The 19,420-nt window shown below is 39.6% G+C and overlaps 1 protein-coding gene across 2 annotated transcripts in view; it reads left to right on the top strand.

The window, feature by feature from the left end:
* Window positions 1–19,420, top strand: part of EGFLAM (EGF like, fibronectin type III and laminin G domains) — a 139,882-nt gene that overhangs the window by 97,572 nt on the left and 22,890 nt on the right. For both annotated transcript variants that reach the window (XM_081941153.1, XM_081941154.1), the window contains 3 exons: window positions 10,877–11,002; window positions 13,489–13,732; window positions 17,594–17,705. In XM_081941153.1, coding sequence (XP_081797279.1) covers window positions 10,877–11,002; window positions 13,489–13,732; window positions 17,594–17,705 — 482 coding nt within the window. The remainder of the gene's footprint in view (window positions 1–10,876; window positions 11,003–13,488; window positions 13,733–17,593; window positions 17,706–19,420) is intronic.

Here is a 19,420-nt window from a genome sequence, read left to right on the forward strand (position 1 = left end):
ATTTGTGCATCACCGCTTTTAATTATATATAAAATCACAGACTGTCCATCAAGTATACATAGGTACATTACATTACAATTGTTATTTCTTCATTTTAAACAAATATTCTAAAAAATAGATAAATGTACATACCAACATCCCATTACATCGTTATTAATCTATTTAGTAATAATATGTCTTTATAGTATCAGCTATCTCATTCTATTGTTCTTACCATATGAAAAAATTCTCCAACATTTTGTACTTGTGCATCATGATTTTCAATTGTATATAAAGTCACGAATTATCCATCAAATATACATAGATACATCATTATCATTGTACATCATATATTCAATTGTTATTCCTTCATTTTAAACAAAATATTCTAGATATTCGATTCATATATATATGAATATATATACCAATATATATATACCAATATTCCATTACATCATTATAAATCTATTTGATAATTATATGTCTTTATGGTATCACCTATCTCATTCTATTATTACAATATGAAAAACTTCTCCAAGATTTTTCATTTCCATATTTTTTTTATCTAACCACTGGTAGAACAAATCCCATACCTTATAAAATTGTTCATCTCCTTTTTCTCTAATTTCGAATGTCAATTTACTCATTTCAACACATTCCATTATTTTTCAAATAACTTCCTCCTGCGTTGGTATTTTCTCGTTTTTCCAATTTTTTGCAAATACAATTCTAGCTGCCGTTAAAACATTTACAATCAAATATTTCAGATCTTTATTATATGTTTCTGGTATGATTCCCAATAAAAACATCTCTGATTTAAGGTCTATTGTTTTTGTATCATTTTCTCCAACCACGTGTGGATTTTAGTCCAGCACCTTTTAGCTTCTATGCAAGCCCACCACATATGATAATATGAACCCGGTGTCTGATGACATTTCCAACCCTTTTCCAACTTGTTCTTGGACATTCTTGCTATTCTTGTTTGGGGGTAGGTGCCACCTGTAAGACAGCTTATACACATTTTCCTTGTATGCTGTTGACATAGTCATTTTATAATTTTGAGACCACAATTTCTGCCATTTCTCTAGTTCAATCCCATGTCCAAAATTTTTCCCCCAAGCTATCATAGATTCTTTAACTTGTTCTTCCTTTAACTTAACCTCTAGTAAGTGTCTATATAGTTTTTTAATTACTTTTTCATCAGTACCTGTCAAAATTTTGTCTAATTCAGTCATTTTATCATAGAAACCTTCCGCTTTACGATGTTCATCATATCTAGATTGTATTTGCACATATGAAAAACAATTTATTCCTATTCCTTCCTGTTTCAACTCTTGCATAGATTTAAGTTCACTCTCTGCATTCAATATTTCACCATACCTAACTGTTTGTTCCTTTTTGTATATTATTGCATATGAAAAATCTTCAATAGTTGATAGCCAGACTGGGATTTTTAAATAATATTGCCTTTTGATCTTCTCCCAATTCAGTAATAAAGCCTCCCGTATATAGTGTCTTCTAAAATAACCCTGTGTTTTAGTTCCCTTATACCATAGAAAAGCATGCCATCCCAACAGTAAGTCATGTCCTTCTACAGTCAATAATCTAGAATTCCTTAATGTTATCCCCTCCTTAACCCACATCAAACTTGTTGCCTGGTAGTATAATTCCCAGTTAGGTAAGGCCAGTCCTCCTCTTATTCTAGCATCTTGTAACAGTTTTAATTTTATTCTTGCTTTCCCCCCCTGCCAAATAAACTTCAGTACGATTTTAATTCCTCAAAATAGTCTTTTCCTAATCTAATTGGAATTGTCTGGAACAGATATAAAATTCTGGATAAGATGTTCATTTTAATTGTAGATATTCTCCCTATCATTGATAGTTGTAGGTTTTCCCATTTCATCAAGTCAGTCGCAATCTGCTGCTTAAGTTTATGATAGTTATTCTCTTTAAGTGTGCCGCATCTTGCAATTAAGTATATCCCTAAATATTTGACCTTGTCTGTGACTTGAATCTCCAAGGCTTCTGCCAATTCTTCCTTTTGTCTTGGTGGTATATTCTTTGTCAAAATCTTCGTTTTATCTTTATTTATTTTCAAACCTGCTACTTTTCCATATTCCTCTATTCTCTCTATCAATTTGGGTACCATTTCTAATGGGTCCCCAAGAATAAAAATCAAGTACAATAATACAATACAATACAATACAATAGCAGAGTTGGAAGGGACCTTGGAGGTCTTCTAGTCCAACCCCCTGTCTAGGCAGTAAACCCTATACCGTTTCAGACAGATGGCTATCCAACATCTTCTTAAAGACTTCCAGTGTTGGGGCATTCACAACTTCTGGAGGCAAGCTGTTCCACTGATTAATTGTTCTAGCTGTCAGGAAATTTCTCCTCAGTTCTAAGTTGCTTCTCTCCTTGATTAGTTTCCACCCATTGCTTCTTGTTCTACCCTCAGGTGCCTTGGAGAATAGTTTGACTCCCTCTTCTTTGTGGCAACCCCTGAGATATTGGAACACTGCTATCATGTTTCCCCTAGTCCTTCTTTTCATCTGCAAATGCCTGTAGTTTACATTCTTCTCACCTCCACTTTTTGTTTTAACATTAGAAGTCTTAAATAGAAAGATCAGAGAAGAAAAATAAATAAAAGGAATGAAAATTAAAAAAGAAGATAGACAGTATTGAGTTACTGCTGAACATAACATTAATAAATACAAGCAATTTAAATCTCACCAGAGATGCTCTGTGTGTAGGATGTGGGTTTGTCTTTGGATCACCATGTGCCACAGATTAAGATGGAGTCGTCTTTGTGCTTCTGCCATCTCCAAATGCTAAAGGAAATGGAGCCTGGCTTCCCAGCGTGCAGTTGTTTTGAGAGCGCGGCTGATGGGTCAACTTCAAACAATATACTTGGTATTTGTCCCTCCGGCCACTAGATGGGGCTAGAGAGCAACAATAGTATATCTAAGTTATATGCTGGGGCATGACACTTGCAGTCACATGATCAAAATCCAGGCACTTGTCAGCCTGCCCATGTTTAAGATTGCAGGGTGCTCTTCAAGTCTCCCAATCACCTACAGTATCTTTCTCCCATCCCTGCCCTTTTGGCCTCCCTGCCCTTCAGTCGCCCTGCCATCTCACCTTCCACCAGCCCATTGTTCTGCAGGTACATGGATTTCACAAAGCATCCCCAGCCTAGACATGCCTCACAAGCAGTGAGAAGTAGAAGAAAGCACGGTCCACTCATTCAGCAACTATTTGAAGTTACAGGACTGAAGGAGAGGGACTTATGACAAATCTTCACAGTTGCAGCTGCTCTAGCATCCCCATGTGATTGTGATTCAGGCCCTTGGCAACCGGCTCACAGTTACAACATTGCATGCAATCACATTTGATTACCATTTGCTAAGTACCCTGCTGGCTTCTGAAAGCAAAATCAATGGGAAAGCTGGCAGGAAGTGACAAAAGGCGAATACATGACCACACAATGCTGGGACCACAAAGACTTCACTTAACAGTAGCAACTGGAGTTGCCAAAACTGCTGTCATAAGTTTATGTGATCACATGACATTGTGCCTTAACAACTGTGTAACTTAGTAATGGAGTTCTTAGTCCCAATTACTGTTAACTAGGACTGTCTGTAGCTATAAATATAAAAGCCAACTACCACTCGCTCATCACAAAATCTCCAGAATGGTAAAGCCTACAAACTTGACATTTGGCACCTATGTTCCTCTTGGCTTCTAGGTGCTCGCTAAGAAAGGATTTTTTGAAATGACCACCAGATCATCAGTATTCCTTATACAGTATTATATTAACATATGTCGATGCTAAAGAGTTAGATGTTCTACTCCCACTCCCCCCTTGCTAGACCAGGTGTGGGCGTGGCCAGCAGGTGACTCATCCAGCCTGCAGGCTTTACATGTCAATATATTGAGCCCGATCACATAGTTTCGTAGTGAAGCACAGGTATCCAGCTAGTAAAGTCATATGCTGACCAGGTTCCTTTGTTCATTCCTATCATGCCCTCTTCCATGGACTCATCATCACCATCATTTTAGCCGTTGTTTATCCACTGTAGGATGAAGGCCTCTTCTGCTTGTTTCCAGCCTATATGGTCCTCATCTTTCTTTTGCCAATTGGGCCTGCAATACTTTCTAATGTCGATCCGTCTTGTTTTAGGTCTCTTTTGTGGATGCTTTTTAACAAGTGGGATCCATTCTAATAATAATAATAAATATTTATTTCTTAGCCGCACCCTCTCCCGAAGGACTCGGGGCGGCGTACAATAAAACACATAAAATAAATATCTAGACAAGACATACATATAACAAAGACGTATACCAAGACGTGTACAAGGAGGAGGTGGGCTGATGAATAAAAACAGTTAAAATCACAATGTTTAAAAACCCCTAAATAAATGAATACAATTAAATTACCCAAATAAAGAACCCGTCAGGAGCGATATAGTTAGATCATAGTTGAGCCAGGCCAGCTACTTGGAATAGGTGGGTCTTGAGCTTTACACGGAAGGAGCGGAGGTCAGAGGTATTCCTAATATCCGGAGGGAGGTCATTCCACAGGGCTGGGCCCGCCACAGAGAAGGCTCTACTCCTAGGCGCCGCCCCTCGACACTGTCTGGTGGACGGCACCTGGAGAAGACCCTCTCTGTGCGAGCGGATTGGTCGCAGGGATGTATGGGGCAGAATACGATCCCGCAAGTAACTAGGTCCTGAGCCATAGAGCGTTTTAAAGATTGTTATCAAAACCTTGAAACGCACCCAATAGACCACAGGAAGCCAGTGCAGCTCGCGCAGGAACGGTGTCACATGGGAGTACCTAGTACTCCCCATAATTACCCGCGCGGCTGCGTTCTGGACCAACTGTAGCCTCCGGGTGCATTTCAAGGGAAGCCCCATGTAGAGAGCTACAGTAGTCCAAGCGAGACTTCACCAGCACATGAGTGACTGTGCGTAAGGCGTCCCGGTCCAGTAGGGGGCGCAATTGGCGCACCAGGCGGACCTGGTGGAACGCCCCCCTTGCCACGGCTGTCACATGGTCATCCATGGACAGCCGGGCATCCAGGAGGACGCCCAAATTGCGCGCCCGCTCCACAGGGGCGAGTTGAATGCCCCCGATGGCCAATGATGGGATTAATTGGCTGAACCGGGAAGCCGGTACCCACAGCCACTCCGTCTTGGAGGGGTTGAGTTTGAGTCGGTTGTCATCCATCCAGACCCGTACGGCTTCCACACACCGGGACATCACTTCGACGGCCTCATTGGGGTGGTTCGGGGTGGAAATGTACAGCTGAGTATCATCAGCATACAGATGATATCCCACCCCGAAACCACGGATGATCTCACCCAGCGGCTTCATATATGTGTTGAACAGGAGTGGCGAGAGGACCGACCCCTGTGGTACCCCGCAAGTAAGGGGGCATAGGGTTGACCTCTCCTCCCCTACCAACACACGTTGCGTCCGGCCAGAAAGGTAGGAGCCAAACCACCGCAAAACGGTGCCCCGGACCCCCAACCCCTCCAGCCGGCGCAACAGGATACCATGGTCGATGGTATCAAAAGCCGCCGAGAGGTCTAATAGGACCAGGATAGAGGAACAACCCCTATCTCTGGCCCTCCAGAGATCATCCACCAACGCGACCAAGGCCGTTTCCGTGCTGTGACCGGGGCGGAAGCCGGACTGGCGCGGGTCTAGATAATCATTTTCCTCCAGATGTCGTGGAAACTGGCAAGCCACCACACTCTCTACAACCTTTGCCAAAAAGGGAAGGTTGGAGACAGGACAATAATTGGTCAGCTCCAACGGGTCCAGGGAAGGCTTCTTGAGCAAGGGTCTCACCACCGCCTCTTTCAAGGCGGCCGGGAGAGACCCCTCTCTCAACGAAGCGTTCACTAGGCCCAGGAGCCAGTCTCGTGTAACCTCCCAGGATGCCAGTACAAGCCAGGAGGGACACGGGTCCAATAAACATGTGGTGGGTTGCAGTCGTCCACGCATTCTGTCCAAATCCTCGATGGCAACCAAGTCAAACTCCTCCCAGGTCGATTCCTCAAGACTAGCCACGGACGTCTCCATTGGACCACTGACAGGGACCCAATCCTTCCGGATTTGAGCGATTTTATCCTGCAGATATTTCCCAAATTCCTCTGCCCTGCCCTGTAGAGGGACCTCCCGCGGCCTCTGAAACAAGAGGGAGCGGGACACCCGAAACAGGGCAGCAGGGCAGTTCTCTGCGGATGCAATGAGAGTGGCACAATATTGGCGTTTGGCCACTCTCAATGCCACAAGGTACGTCCTTAAATGGGCTCGTGCCTGTGTTCGATCCAATTCGGAACGGGAGGATCTCCAATGACTCTCTAGGCATCTCTTGCGGCATTTCATCACCCTTAGTTCCTCGGTAAACCAAGGGGCCAGGTGGATCGTTGCCGCCGGAGAGGCCGCAAAGGCGCCACCCGGTTCAAGGCCCCGGTGGTCGCATTATGCCACGCGACCACCAGGTCCTCTACCCGGGGGCGGGTCAAGGTGGACCGCCTTGGTCCACTTGCCATCAATTCTTCTCAGTATGTGACCAGCCCATTTCCATTTCAATTCTTTTACTCTCTTGATGATATTGTATACTTTTGTTTGTTCTCTAATCCATGTGCAGGTCTTTCTATCTTGCCTCGTGATGCCGAGCATGTATCAATCCCTGGCTCTTTCTATCGATTGTGAGTTAATGTCCATGTTTCACCAGCATATGTTAGAGCAGGTAGCACACACAGATCCTTCCGTGGACTATGTCTTGTAATTGCTCTCTGGAAACCTGGTAGGGAAGGAGCAAACCAGATTTCCATGAAGAGGGAGTGAAAAAAAATGTGAGGTCCTGTCAGATGACAATGCCTTATATATGGGATCTAGAGGAAGTTAAGCCTATTAAATCAGCTTGGACAGGCAGATGAATATGAGAACATCTGGGCCCTCAGAAAAGCTGGTCCAGAGCCACTGAATGTCCTACAAGTAACAAGCAACCTTGAATCACGGTTACTTGCAAATCTATTTGAACCATTGAATTCAGGTAGAAAATATAAATGGCATCATAGCAACAATCTATAGGATTGTGCAGGTTCCTGTGTTATACCAATGGCAGAAGTAGCCACAAAGCCAGTTTTCAGGTTTAATGTAACTTAGATAAGAGGTCATTCTTTTGTTCTTTTTATAACATAAATCAAAAGAGGGCAGTAACTGAGATCGACCACATTTGGAGTTGCTGAACTCTCCCCTGGATAGAAATACTAGGTTATCTGTGGGATATTAAAAAACCTAATAAATTGGCTAGAAAGCAGACACTGAAGAAAATAAGGTCTTGGGGAAGCCTATTGTGCAATTTCACGATAGAGTGAGAAGCTATAGAATACTACAGGACTTGAAACTTTAAAAAAAAAATTCTATCTGATCTGCACTGCTTGTTGGCTGCCTTTACCACATAGCTTATCAAAACCCACCATGTTGAAATCCTAGTGCTATCTTCATGTAAAATGTAACATTTAAAACAGAAGACGTTTGTTTGTTTGTGGCAATTTGTTGAATTAAGTGTTAAGAATCAAACTCTAACCAGATTAATAACAAAGACAAGCAAAATTTTGGAAATTTGACATTTTCAACTCTGTGGTTTTTCTCCACCGATGTGAAAATACTTCCCACTTCATAGGAAATAGCAATAGCACTTTAGACTTATATACCGCTTTACAGTGCTTTACAGCCGTCTCTAAGCAATTTACAGAGTCAGCCTATTGCCCCCAACAAGTTGGGTCCTCATTTTACCCACCTCAGAAAGATGGAAGGGTGAGTCAACCTCGAACCTGGTGAGATTTGAATTGCCAAATTGCAGGCAGCCAGCAATCAGCAGAAATAGCCTGCAGTACTGCACTCTAACCATTGCACCACCGTGGCGGTTTAGGATTGTATAGGTTATTTTTCAAATTCACTTTTTAGTTCCTTTTTCCCAACTGTTCTTGTATGTAGGATTTCATTTATGCTTTACGCTGCCTTATTTTGAAGATAAGAAGGATTATGCTGATTGAATGAACAGATGGGAGCAGAAGTGATCAGTCGATAGCATCCACCTCGGAATGTCTTTGATTGGATGAATGGATTTTTATTCCTGAAGCTTGAGAATTCAATTTTGATGTTGCCTTTTCAATGTATGATCAAGGCTGTATTTCATTTTATAGGATTTGTTGCTTGTGGCATTTATACCAAGTCGGCTCATCAGTCTTTTGTGGTCTGGTGTCTTGCACATCATAAGTAAAAAAAAAAAAAAGGGTCAAGATATTTTATCTGCAATGCTATAGTGTACAGTGGTGAGTTCCAGATCCCGTCGCAACTGGTACACTGCGCACGGGGCCGGGCATCCTGGTCAGGCACGCTCACTGCGCATGCATGCGCACGCTACTGCCCTGTGACACCCAGCTGCTCGGCGGTGGTCACGCAGGCACTGTGCATGTGCACAATTGGTCGGTTGCATTAAAAGCAGTCATAGAACGCTGGTGGGCCAAACGAGCCACTATACCGGTACGGTGGCCACTGCTCCCGGCTACCACTGGTACGCCCGTACCAGGGCATACTGCCCGAACCCACCACTGATACTGTACATGCTTACATGAAGTAGGACATACTGAATTTACGTGGACTTCTAAATAAGCAAGTATACGGTTGTTTAGGTGGCACATGATATGGAAGTAAGACTCAGCTGTACCACAATGCCAGTAGTTCCTGCTGCTTTCTATGGGATCCGTAAATTATAGGCTATGCATAGGAAATTCCCCTAGTCTCTGATGAATCCATTGTTTGATTTTCTTATTTGGATTCAGGGTTACACTTGGTGGTTCTTCTTCATGTTCCTTGTCTTTGACAGATTTCCCCCTGTCTCCCCCTATTTCGTAGATCTTTGCACCTTATTTTGTATTTATTTGCTTTTTCAAAAAAAAATTCATTTGATGTACTTGACCATTAAATCATTCCAACAGGTCTAGTGTTTTAAGACATCCTGCCTCTAGATATTTGGAAATCACTATCTTCTCATATGAATCACCTGAGAAATCTATCATTCAATCTCTTGATGGCCTTCATTTTGTTAAAAGTAGCTCTCACCCATTGTTTAAGGATAAGGGGAAAGATGGTGCTGCTGGTTACTTCTTTTTGTTGGGGGCAGGCATTTTTTAAAAACCCAGGTATTAGGGAGAAATAATAATTTTACTCTATACTAAATGTAATAGGGATAAAATTAATGTATTCTGTAATGCCGACAAGATAAATTAATAATACTGTAAATGTGTATGTGTCGTCAAGTTAGCATTGACTTCTGGCATTTACCTGGTCTAAACCCTGTAGTTTCTTTGGTAACATTTTTGGAAGTGGTTTGCCATTGCCTCCATTCAAGGGCTGAGAGAGAGTGAGTGGCCAAAGGTCAATCAGCTGGCTTTGTGCCTGTGGCAAGAACTCACAATCTCTCCACCCAACTGGCTCTCATGATTGTCAGACCAATGTGTTGAATGCAGAGTATTCCAGAGAACTGCTTTGCAAAGCCTGCTAATGTAAGTGAAGTGGTGCATTAAAGTAGCTTCTAAAACAAGCATCTAACCCCAGTTTATTATTTGTGTATTTATACTAGCAACACTTTAACAGGAACAGCACGGTAAAGTATTTAGTATGTGCACTCCCAGTGAGTCCAAGCAATTTTCAACGCAGATCCTTAAGCCTTTCAAAGGAGGGTGAATGTTTTGTAGGGCATTGGAAATCTTATAATTCAGCAGTGGATGGATTTTCCGCAATGTGTGATTTTTTCCCCGCAATCAATTTCTTCAACTTCTTCCTCCAAGTATTGTAAAAGATTAGGCATGTTATGCTAGACATCATCTCTTAGGTGTAGACATTAAGCCACATTATCCTATATTACACTAACTTTTGAACGTCTAAAGTGGTGATATTTAAATGCTCTTCAGAACTAACTGGGAGAAAGACAAATCGGCCAGCTTTGACAATTGCTGATATCTCAGCCACTTTCCCTTTAGATAACAAGTTAATGACGATGCTGATTACAGAAGATGTTCTATGCATTTACTTAATTCACTCAATTTGTAAAGCTGACCACTGTAGGCGAATGCTGGCTGGGGAATTCTGGGAGTTGAAGTCTGGACATCTTCAAGTTGCCAAGGTTGAGAAACACTGGTATAGGTCCTATCAAACATAGAAAAAAAATAAGACAATTAAAGGAGCATTGGGTTTCACTTATTTTTACCGTCGGTTCGCTGTGCGCACGTTTGCTTCGCATGCCTGCACTTTCCACGCATATGTTTTCCTCGCGCGTGCACCTTCCATCCGGCCTCAAAAACGTGGCTAAATATGATGGCATAGCGCCTGGGCGGGCCCACCCGCAATCTTCACTACTGATTCACCCGAACCAGTCTGAACCGACTGAATATCATCTCTGAACTGAAGTTATATGGCACTTAATCTAGAGATTGGAGTAGTAAGCTGTCCAAAAGAACAAGAAAGAAGCTAATGAAGAATAGACATCTGGCAAGTGGCCATTTATCGAAAAATGTTGCATTTATTGCTTCATTGCTATCATTTTGTAGCAAAGCAAACTTCTTGTAGCCTGGAATTCAGTCTCTTAATTGGTTTAGAAGTGACATATTTCTATGTCTACTCTCATGTTTGTATAGGAAACAAGAAATTATAATGGAAAGCAAGAAGCTTTATTGAACTCTTGGGTTGACTTGAATGACACTTGACTTGAATGACATTTGTCCATTCAGTCAACCATGAAGTGGCACCTACGAAATCTAACCTAACTTACTTGAATGATAAGACACTGTTTTGTATTTTTCCCTGCTTTAGGTGAATGTAGCAGTGGGATATGTGATGAAGCTTCTTGCATTAATGGGGGTACCTGCACAACCAGCAAAGCAGATCGATACATCTGCCTTTGCCCACTTGGATTTAAAGGGCGCCACTGTGAAGAAGGTGAGCAGATGTCTATGTCAGCTAGAAATAGTTGTACACAAGAATTTCTGCAGGGCACCTGATTCAGGAAAACACCCATTTTAATTCATACTTACATACATGCTTATATAATTGCTTACTATTGCGCATCAGTGATCCTGTGGCTTCCACAAATAATATCTTATTGCTGAATTGGATACTGGTTCAAAGGATTCGTAGGGCCTTATGATTCTGTATGAAAGTGAAGAAAAGAGGAATGCTCTTTTCCCTCTCCTTTTCCATAGCTAGGAGAAAAAATGTTGATGTTCATGTTTACTGTCTGAATTCAGTGATTTGAACCAAGCATTTTGGTTTGAGGAACATGTTTTTACAGAAGGGAACTACAGGTTCAGTGGTGTGTTTAAAATTTGGCTCTTTGTTTTAAATCTTAAATGCTACAATGTTTTAAAGTCAAACTGTTTATTCCAAAATCTCCTCTTGGCCCTGAAGAAGCAATAGATGGGTGTGGGGAAGAATAGAAGGCCAAATTCTGTTCCAGCTTATTTCAGATTTGTCAGAAATCCCAATACTATGTTTTAACAACATGTGTGAAGTTCTCCAGCGGTTTCTTCATTCCTTCTCAATTATTGTAAATTTCATTCCATGAATTAAAACAAATCTACATGTCCCAGAATAATGTTGCAGAATCCAAACTGGATTGGTCACCAGCGGTTTAGTCTTCTGAGTTTTTGGACTCGTTCCGGAATCCATCCTCTCTCACCATATTCTTGTGAGAGGGAAGTTCCCTGGGGATGGGCTCCAGCATGAGCCTGAAAGCTCCAACTCTGGTCCTGGTGACCGACCCAGATTGGATCCTGGAACTTCATTCCATCTTGTTTCTGTTAGCTCCCAGTTCTTCCTATTGCCGTTAGATAGTGACAAAAGCAATTATAGTAGGGAAGTCCTTGTTTCATTCATAACCATGAACCAGCATGTGCGCTGTCAACTCGCAAAGCTTTCTTGACCTGCTCCCGAGTTGCCATAGGCAAGGGGATGGGGAATCGAGCCTTGCAGCTGCATCGAAGAATTTGCACCTCAGTCAAAACAAAACACATCCTATCCTGCCAAAGTCAAGGCTATCTCCACAGAAACCAGTAACTGCCAGAAGGAATGATTTCTACGACCTGTGAAATTGCTTTGTTGGGGAATGTGACTGATGATGCACCTTGGCGGGAGGGGAAACAGGGTCAGAGGCAAGGCGTGAACTGGGTGAAGTCAGCGTTGGTTTCACTTGGTTTGTGCCGACATGGCGCTCCTAATAAAAAAATTGATTTTTCTTGAAACTTGGTTTGAGGCTCCTGCTTTTATTAGGTCAGAACCCTGACATGCACACTGTCTTCTTTGTTGTATATTACTTTATGGTAAAGACAATGAATACTTTACATAAAATAATTTTCTAAGAGTTGACTAGTTTGATCATGTAGATTTACTCAACAGCTTTTTTCTGCAAAAATGGCACAGATACTTAAACATTTTATCACTGTAGCATAGAGGTTTGCAGTAAACCAGTGTTAAATCAAAAGGATAACCTGTGCAGTGATCTCATACAGCAAATCTTGTTCATACATATTTGCATCCCAAGCTCTGAGGCACGTACCTAGTATTTATTCACTCCTCTTCCACCACAGCAAGTGCCCATGTCCTGACAATTGATTAGTAGCTTTCTGTGAATAAATCAAACTACTAATGGTTCTCATTTAGTAGTCACATTTTGGACTAGCAACCAGGACATTAAATGAAGAAGTTGCTAAGTTAAACTACCACCTTGCTTAGGATTTTACTTCAGCTTTCTTTACTTTACCAACCTGGGAAGATCATAAAATTGATGATTAATTGTAAAGCTACTGGTAAAAGTTTGGCACAAAAGTCTTCATTGCAATTGGTTGCTAAACAAGCCACTCCCTAAGTTTATTGTTTGTGGTTAAACATCTAGAATAGATTTTATATGATATAATCTCTAGTACTAATTTCTGCAATGATGTCAGACCTGGAAGCCATCTTTTACATTGGGCTTTCAAGCCTGCCACATTTTCTACTGTGGGAAAATGGGAGGGGGGATTATATGGAGTAGAGGAGATATATAATCTAAATAACATTCCTTTCTCAGAGAGTCAAGGACACCTTGCCCTGCAGCTGCGATGGTGTGACTGGGAGGCATCTCCAGTTTGGATGGTGCATTGATTGAGCCCTGTAATGGACATGTGGGTGCGGGGCAGGGACTTGAACTTTCACTTGGGTGGGGGAAACCTGGAAGCTTTCAGATTCGGGTTTTCCCAGATGTGCCAATAGGACATCTCTAATAAAATGGAACTTTGACGAAACTCAAGCCTCGGAGTCTCCTTTCGTTGGGGGTGTTACTGGGAACCCTGAGAAATGAAATGTTAATGTTTTTATCATAAATAAAGATATAGAAGTTATAAGTTGCCATTTTAAGGATTAATGTGGTTTTCTTTGCTTGGGCCTTTCAGTTTTCACCCTCACCATACCTCAGTTCAATGAGACACTGAAATCTTTTGCTGTCACCCCCTGGCCATTAGAGCCAGTCAGCTATCTTTCTTTCATGGAATTTGAGTTTACATTTCGACCAGACGCAGCAAACGGTGTCCTGTTGTATAGTTACGATACAGGCAGCAAAGACTTCCTGTCCATTTGCATTGTGGACAGCTATGTGGAATTCAGGTTTGATTGCGGCTCAGGAACTGCTATTATCAGGTAAACATATATATATATATTTTAAAAAGTATTTGTCCATGGCATTTCTTATTCCAATTCTTTCCCATAAGGATCATTCAAAACAGTAGGTAATTAAAGGGAACAATTTGTAATTTGATGAAATCCAAAAACCAAATTTGAGGGACGTGGTGACTCAGTGGCTAAGGCACTGAGCTTGTCGATCAGAAGGTTGGCAGTTCAGCAGTTCGAATCCCTGGCGCCGTGTAACGGGATGAGCTCCCGTTACTTGTCCCAGCTTCTGCCAACCTAACAGTTCGAAAGCATGTAAAAAATGCAAATAGAAAAATAGGAACCACTTGGTGAGAAGGTAACAGTGCTCCATGCATCCTCAGTGTTTAGTCATGCCAGCCACATGACCATGGAAAAGTCTTTGGGCAGCGCTAGCTCTTCGGCTTTGAAATGGAGATGAGCACTGCCCCTAGAGCAGGAAACATCTAGTATGCATCTGTGGGGGAACCTTTAACTTTACCTTAAAAACCAAATGTACTAAGTTACATGTATTATGGATCAGGTTTTCATAATTTGTTCCATAAGTGATCAGTAGTTTTGAGGCACCCTTAAAGGCTTATGGAGTGATCCGCAATCTAAATAATTTTCTGTGATCATAGAAGCAAACATGGCTATTCAGAAAAGGAAAAGAATCACACTGTTTTCAATGACAGGAAATTGTCATTGAATGCTAACCTAATTAATGAAAGCAGAAGGCATTCAGCAATTAGGACTGGCATTATAAGCAGGATATAATGTGTGTATTTTTTTTCATATTACTCAAGGTCTTTATTACACATTGATCCAGTGTGATGATTACCCTAATATCTATTGATTTACCCAGGATAATTAAACCCTAACTCTTCTTACAAACATGAGGGAAAGGGCATGAGTAGATAATTTGGAAAAGAGGCAGCAAAGAAATGGTCTGGTGTATTGTTTTCCCAGCATTTAAAAAAAGTATTTATACTTGGAGAAATGTTAAGAGCTCATCAACGATAAAAAGGAAAGCCTGACAGGTATTTAAAATTTAAATTTATGTATTGTTAGAATTGACATGACATTTCTGCCTCTTCTATAAAAATTTACTAAATTTAAAATGTCTGGGGGGGGGGATTCAATTTACATCTATCTATTATATATTGGCTGTTTTTCTCTTCATAGATTAGTGACAGTTTATAAGGATTGCCTTCATACTTTTCACATTCCTCCTGTGGGAAGCCTCACAATCAATTGTGAATAACAGTCCTTTCTCAATGCCTCTTTTCATAATTAGAATTGTGCAGTGATTGGATATCCTTAGAGAATACCACATGGGCAACAAGCCCTGATTCTGATTTAAATAATACAAGTTTTTTTAAACTATCTGTCACGATACACCCATTTTAAGAGATCCTTCTTAGCAGAACTATTTTACTCTTCTTCTTCTTCTTTTGCTTTAGTTTTTAACATGCCTAATTTAGTTCAGGGTGGACAAATTTATTTTACTTTCATCAAGTTAATATTTTTTTCAGGCCCAAGTTTATTTCACTTTGCTTCCTGGGGTCCACATAGGCAAAGCTTCATCTGGGTGAATCAGGGATGGGGAACAACGGCCCTTTTATGACTTATGGACTTCAACTCCCATGGGCTGGGGCTTCGACTTCAACATGGCTGGCTGAGGAATTCTGGGAGCTGAAGTCCACAAGTCATAAAAGGGCCATCGTTCCCCACCCCTGATGTAAATAAAAAACAATCTATTTTGCATGTTTTTTTTTAATGTATGTATTTTTTGCAATCACTTTTCCCCAATATACATCTTTTGCAATTAATTCTTCCAACCTAAGCAATAATCTTTGCAATTTCATCTTATGATTCCGTATGTATGTATGTATGTATGTATGTATGTATGTATGTATGTATGTTGTATTTGTGCTGATAAATAAATAAAGGGAGACTAGTATAGATCTATTTCAAGCCATTTAGCTCTCATCAGCTAGCGATACCCTTACTGGAATTTGAACCTGGGCTGTATTACATATTAGGCAGATGTATTAGCCACTAAGCCACAGGCTCTCCTCCTTATCAGCTGAGCCAGGGAGTAGTGAGTTCCCGCCCATATTTGGGCATACCAGGGGTTGTAACACAAATACATATATATGTATATATGTATGTATGTATGTACATGTATATGTATATATATTCGCTTGGGAACTTCAGGTTTGATCAGGTTTCATATTAAAATTTGAATGAAATCAATTTTATTCCCTTGTCTCATGGTATATGTTTATTTCATGACTCAATGAAGCTCTCCAACTGCTCTATTTCCTCTGGAACGTTGACTGATCCCTGAGAGACTGATAGTTGGTTTATTATAGTTTTATTAAAATAAGTTACTTTATTATTTGACCAAATTATTTAAAATGATTGACAATTGCAGAGCCTCTTAAACTTTAGAAGTCATGCCTAGAAAATGATCATATAATATAGACCTATCTATCTGAGCATCTGAAATTTCTATTTTAAAATAAGCAGTTCTCTAGATCATAAAACTAATCTGAAGCAGTGACAGTTAAGTAATAGCTCTTCTGCTTTACTCTACAATGAAGCAATTTTAGCTTCTCCTTGTTGGAGCTTCCAAGCTGCAGTCCAATTATAGCACACAATTGACCCGTAATTTCAGAAGTTTTTTTTTTAATCGCAAGCAAAACCATTTATTTTTATTTATTCATTTGCATTTATAAAGCTACCCATCTCACAAAATTTGGGTGGCATACTATACAAAAACGACCATAAAATAAACTTTCTAAAATTAAAAACATCAATTTTTAATATTAACATTTGTTTGTTTTGCAAATGAAGCCTTGGCCTCACCTAATAGTGGCACTGTGGGCATCGTAAGTATGAAATTGGCAAACGGTATATAAAGTCATTGGATAGCGCTGCATATTTCGGATCTTCAATATATCGACCTAGCCGTAATCATGTCCTTGTTGGTGCCTGTAACATCATTTTTGTGAATCGCAAGTAATAGAATATTCAGAACAAATTCTAGAAAAGCCTTTTTTTTTTTAATCTGAATAGTTGGGCTTGGACAGACTGCATGTAGAGGACACCAGGATTTTTTAAAAAAAAAAAGGTTTCACAGAGTATTATTCATCATTGGATTAGACTTGCCATATTATGCTTCATCCCTCATTAGAACAATCTTTATAGCATTTTGCATAAGACATGCGTATGCCTTCTTTTAAGTCAAGGCATTAAACTGATTACAGGAGTGGTACGGTGGCCTAGAGGTGGAGCTCTCGCTTCACAATCAGGAGGCTGTGAATTCGATCCTAGGTAGAGGCAGATATTTCTCTCTCTGGGCACAATGAGAATGTATCTGCTGAACTAATCTCCACACTGGCATCAGGAAGGGCATCCGGCTAGTAAACACTCTGCTAGCTCCATTCAGTTGCCCAGATTCTACCCCGCAAGGGATTGTGTTAAACAAAGATGATTAAACTGATATTACAGTACTATATTGTTGTTTAGGCTTCTCTAATATAGAATCCTTCAGATACTGTGGAATTCAGCAGATATTCTTTATGTCCTAGCTTGAGTCTAATAGATTTTACTCTCACAGATCTGAAAGATATTAGTTTGGGGAAATTCTTTCCTTCTTAATGATCTCAGGACTACAAGTTCTCAACAGCAGTCATTTCAACTGTATGGAATTCTTAAAACTCGAGATACCAAGACCTAAATATGTAATCAACGTATGCAAATAAAGTCTTCTACACGATTAACCTTAGAAAACTGATTTCTCACTTTCACTGGGATTCCATTCATTGGATCAAACATCGCTGTTTCATTTTGTCTTTGAAATAGGAGCGAAGACCCCATCCGTTTAAACCAGTGGCATGAGCTCAAAGTGTCACGCACAGCCAAAAATGGCATTTTGCAGGTTAATCAACAAACTCCAGTAGAAGGAATGGCAGAGGTAAGATCTTATATATACAGAGATTTATTTAATTTTGAAGTTTGGATTTTTTTAAAAAAAAAATTAAACTGTTTGCTCTGTATGTTTTCTAAATTGATACAAAAAATAAAAGAAGCCCTTCAATAGATTTTAATGAAATACTCTGCTGCAGCTAAATAAGGCCAGTGGCTTTTTTAAAATAGCTTTTTTATTTTTAATAGTAATTTTATTACAGTTTAAAATTATAGCAATAAAAAGCAATATAACTGAAAAAAATAGAAGAATAAAATAAATGACTGGAAGGCACAGAAAAGAAAAAAGGAAAAAAATAGAGAAATAGAAAACAAAACAAAATAAAATAAAAATAAAGAAATAATATACAAAAAATGACTTTCCATCTTAACCCAAAAAGCATGAATAATTTTAGTAACTTATCACCTCTTAAAATAGAACAAATGATCTCTTTTTCCCATATCCCATCTTTTATCTATAAACAAATCCATAAAGACTTGTCATTTCAGTCCTGATATCAGCAAAAGTTCATTAAGGGATATATCTCTTTTGACCTTGATCAACTAAACCAACTTTATATTCCTTCCTTTTACTTAGCAGCCAACGATCGAATCTTTAGTCCATTCAAACAATGTTGTAGCTCATTTCTTTTCATTTTTCTTTGCCTATTTTCACAAAATTTTCCAAAACTTTAACAAGCTCTTTTGTAAATCCAGTATAGAAAAATCATCCAAATCATTTCCGTGTTTTTTTATTTGCATATCCCTTTTAATTATTAAGACATGAACCAGTTTATTTTGTATGTCCAGTGTATCATCTTTTTTCATGTCATTCTTATAGAAATTCACTTTCAAGTCAGTCCTGATCTTGTCAGGTATAACTCGCTCCTCTACCATAGCATCATTTCAACACACACTATAGAGGCAAACTAAAATTAAAATTAATTCAAACTTAAAATTTGCTGGGTTCATTATTCAAAAAATTCCTTCAATGTTAAATCCAATGTTAACTAAACAATACTTAACTTCATTCTGTAATTGTAAATCAAGCTGAAATGTTCTTCTCCTTTAATTGTAATATTTGTTTCCTTCTAGCTCCCTCTAATTTTTAAAATCTTGTTTTACATTTAAAAAATAATTAAAAAGCAAGAATTTTCCTATGGAAAGGATTCATTATAATTAATACTTTTTAAAAAAATTCTCTGGATGCTTAATCCTTTTGTAACTTTCTAAAATCAAAGTTTTAATCACCTTTTTGCTGTTTATAAAAAGAGAAAGTTCTTAAATTGTAGTCTTTTGCTAAAAAGTGAGTTCATCTGGATCTAAAAAAAAACCTTGTCAGTTCAAAGCTTCCTAACAACTAAAAATCAATTAACAAGCCATTTCCAAAGTGATTAGAAAAGGAAGTATGCAAATTTAATGGTCTTTGAAAGTGCTCGCCATGGTTTGAGCAGTTGGTTATTTCCTCATCTCCCAGAGTTTTACATCAAGCAGAGACAGCTATCTTGTGGTATCCTTATGAACGGTTGTTGTCTGGAGCACTTCTGGGCAATCTCAAGTCCACTCCTTGTCCGAAGAGGAATTATCAAAGAGTGGTCAACTTGCTGACTCTTCGTTTTATTATTGCCGTAGGATCTGCTTTGCATGGAGCCATCTTTAGTCTAAATTTATTATTTTGTGTGTAGGAAAGCCAGACATGTGTCTTCAGTGTCCCATTTTCATTTT

Source organism: Natrix helvetica (assembly GCF_964273705.1).
Source record: "Natrix helvetica genome assembly, chromosome: 2".
Taxonomy (NCBI): Eukaryota; Metazoa; Chordata; class Lepidosauria; order Squamata; family Natricidae; genus Natrix; species Natrix helvetica.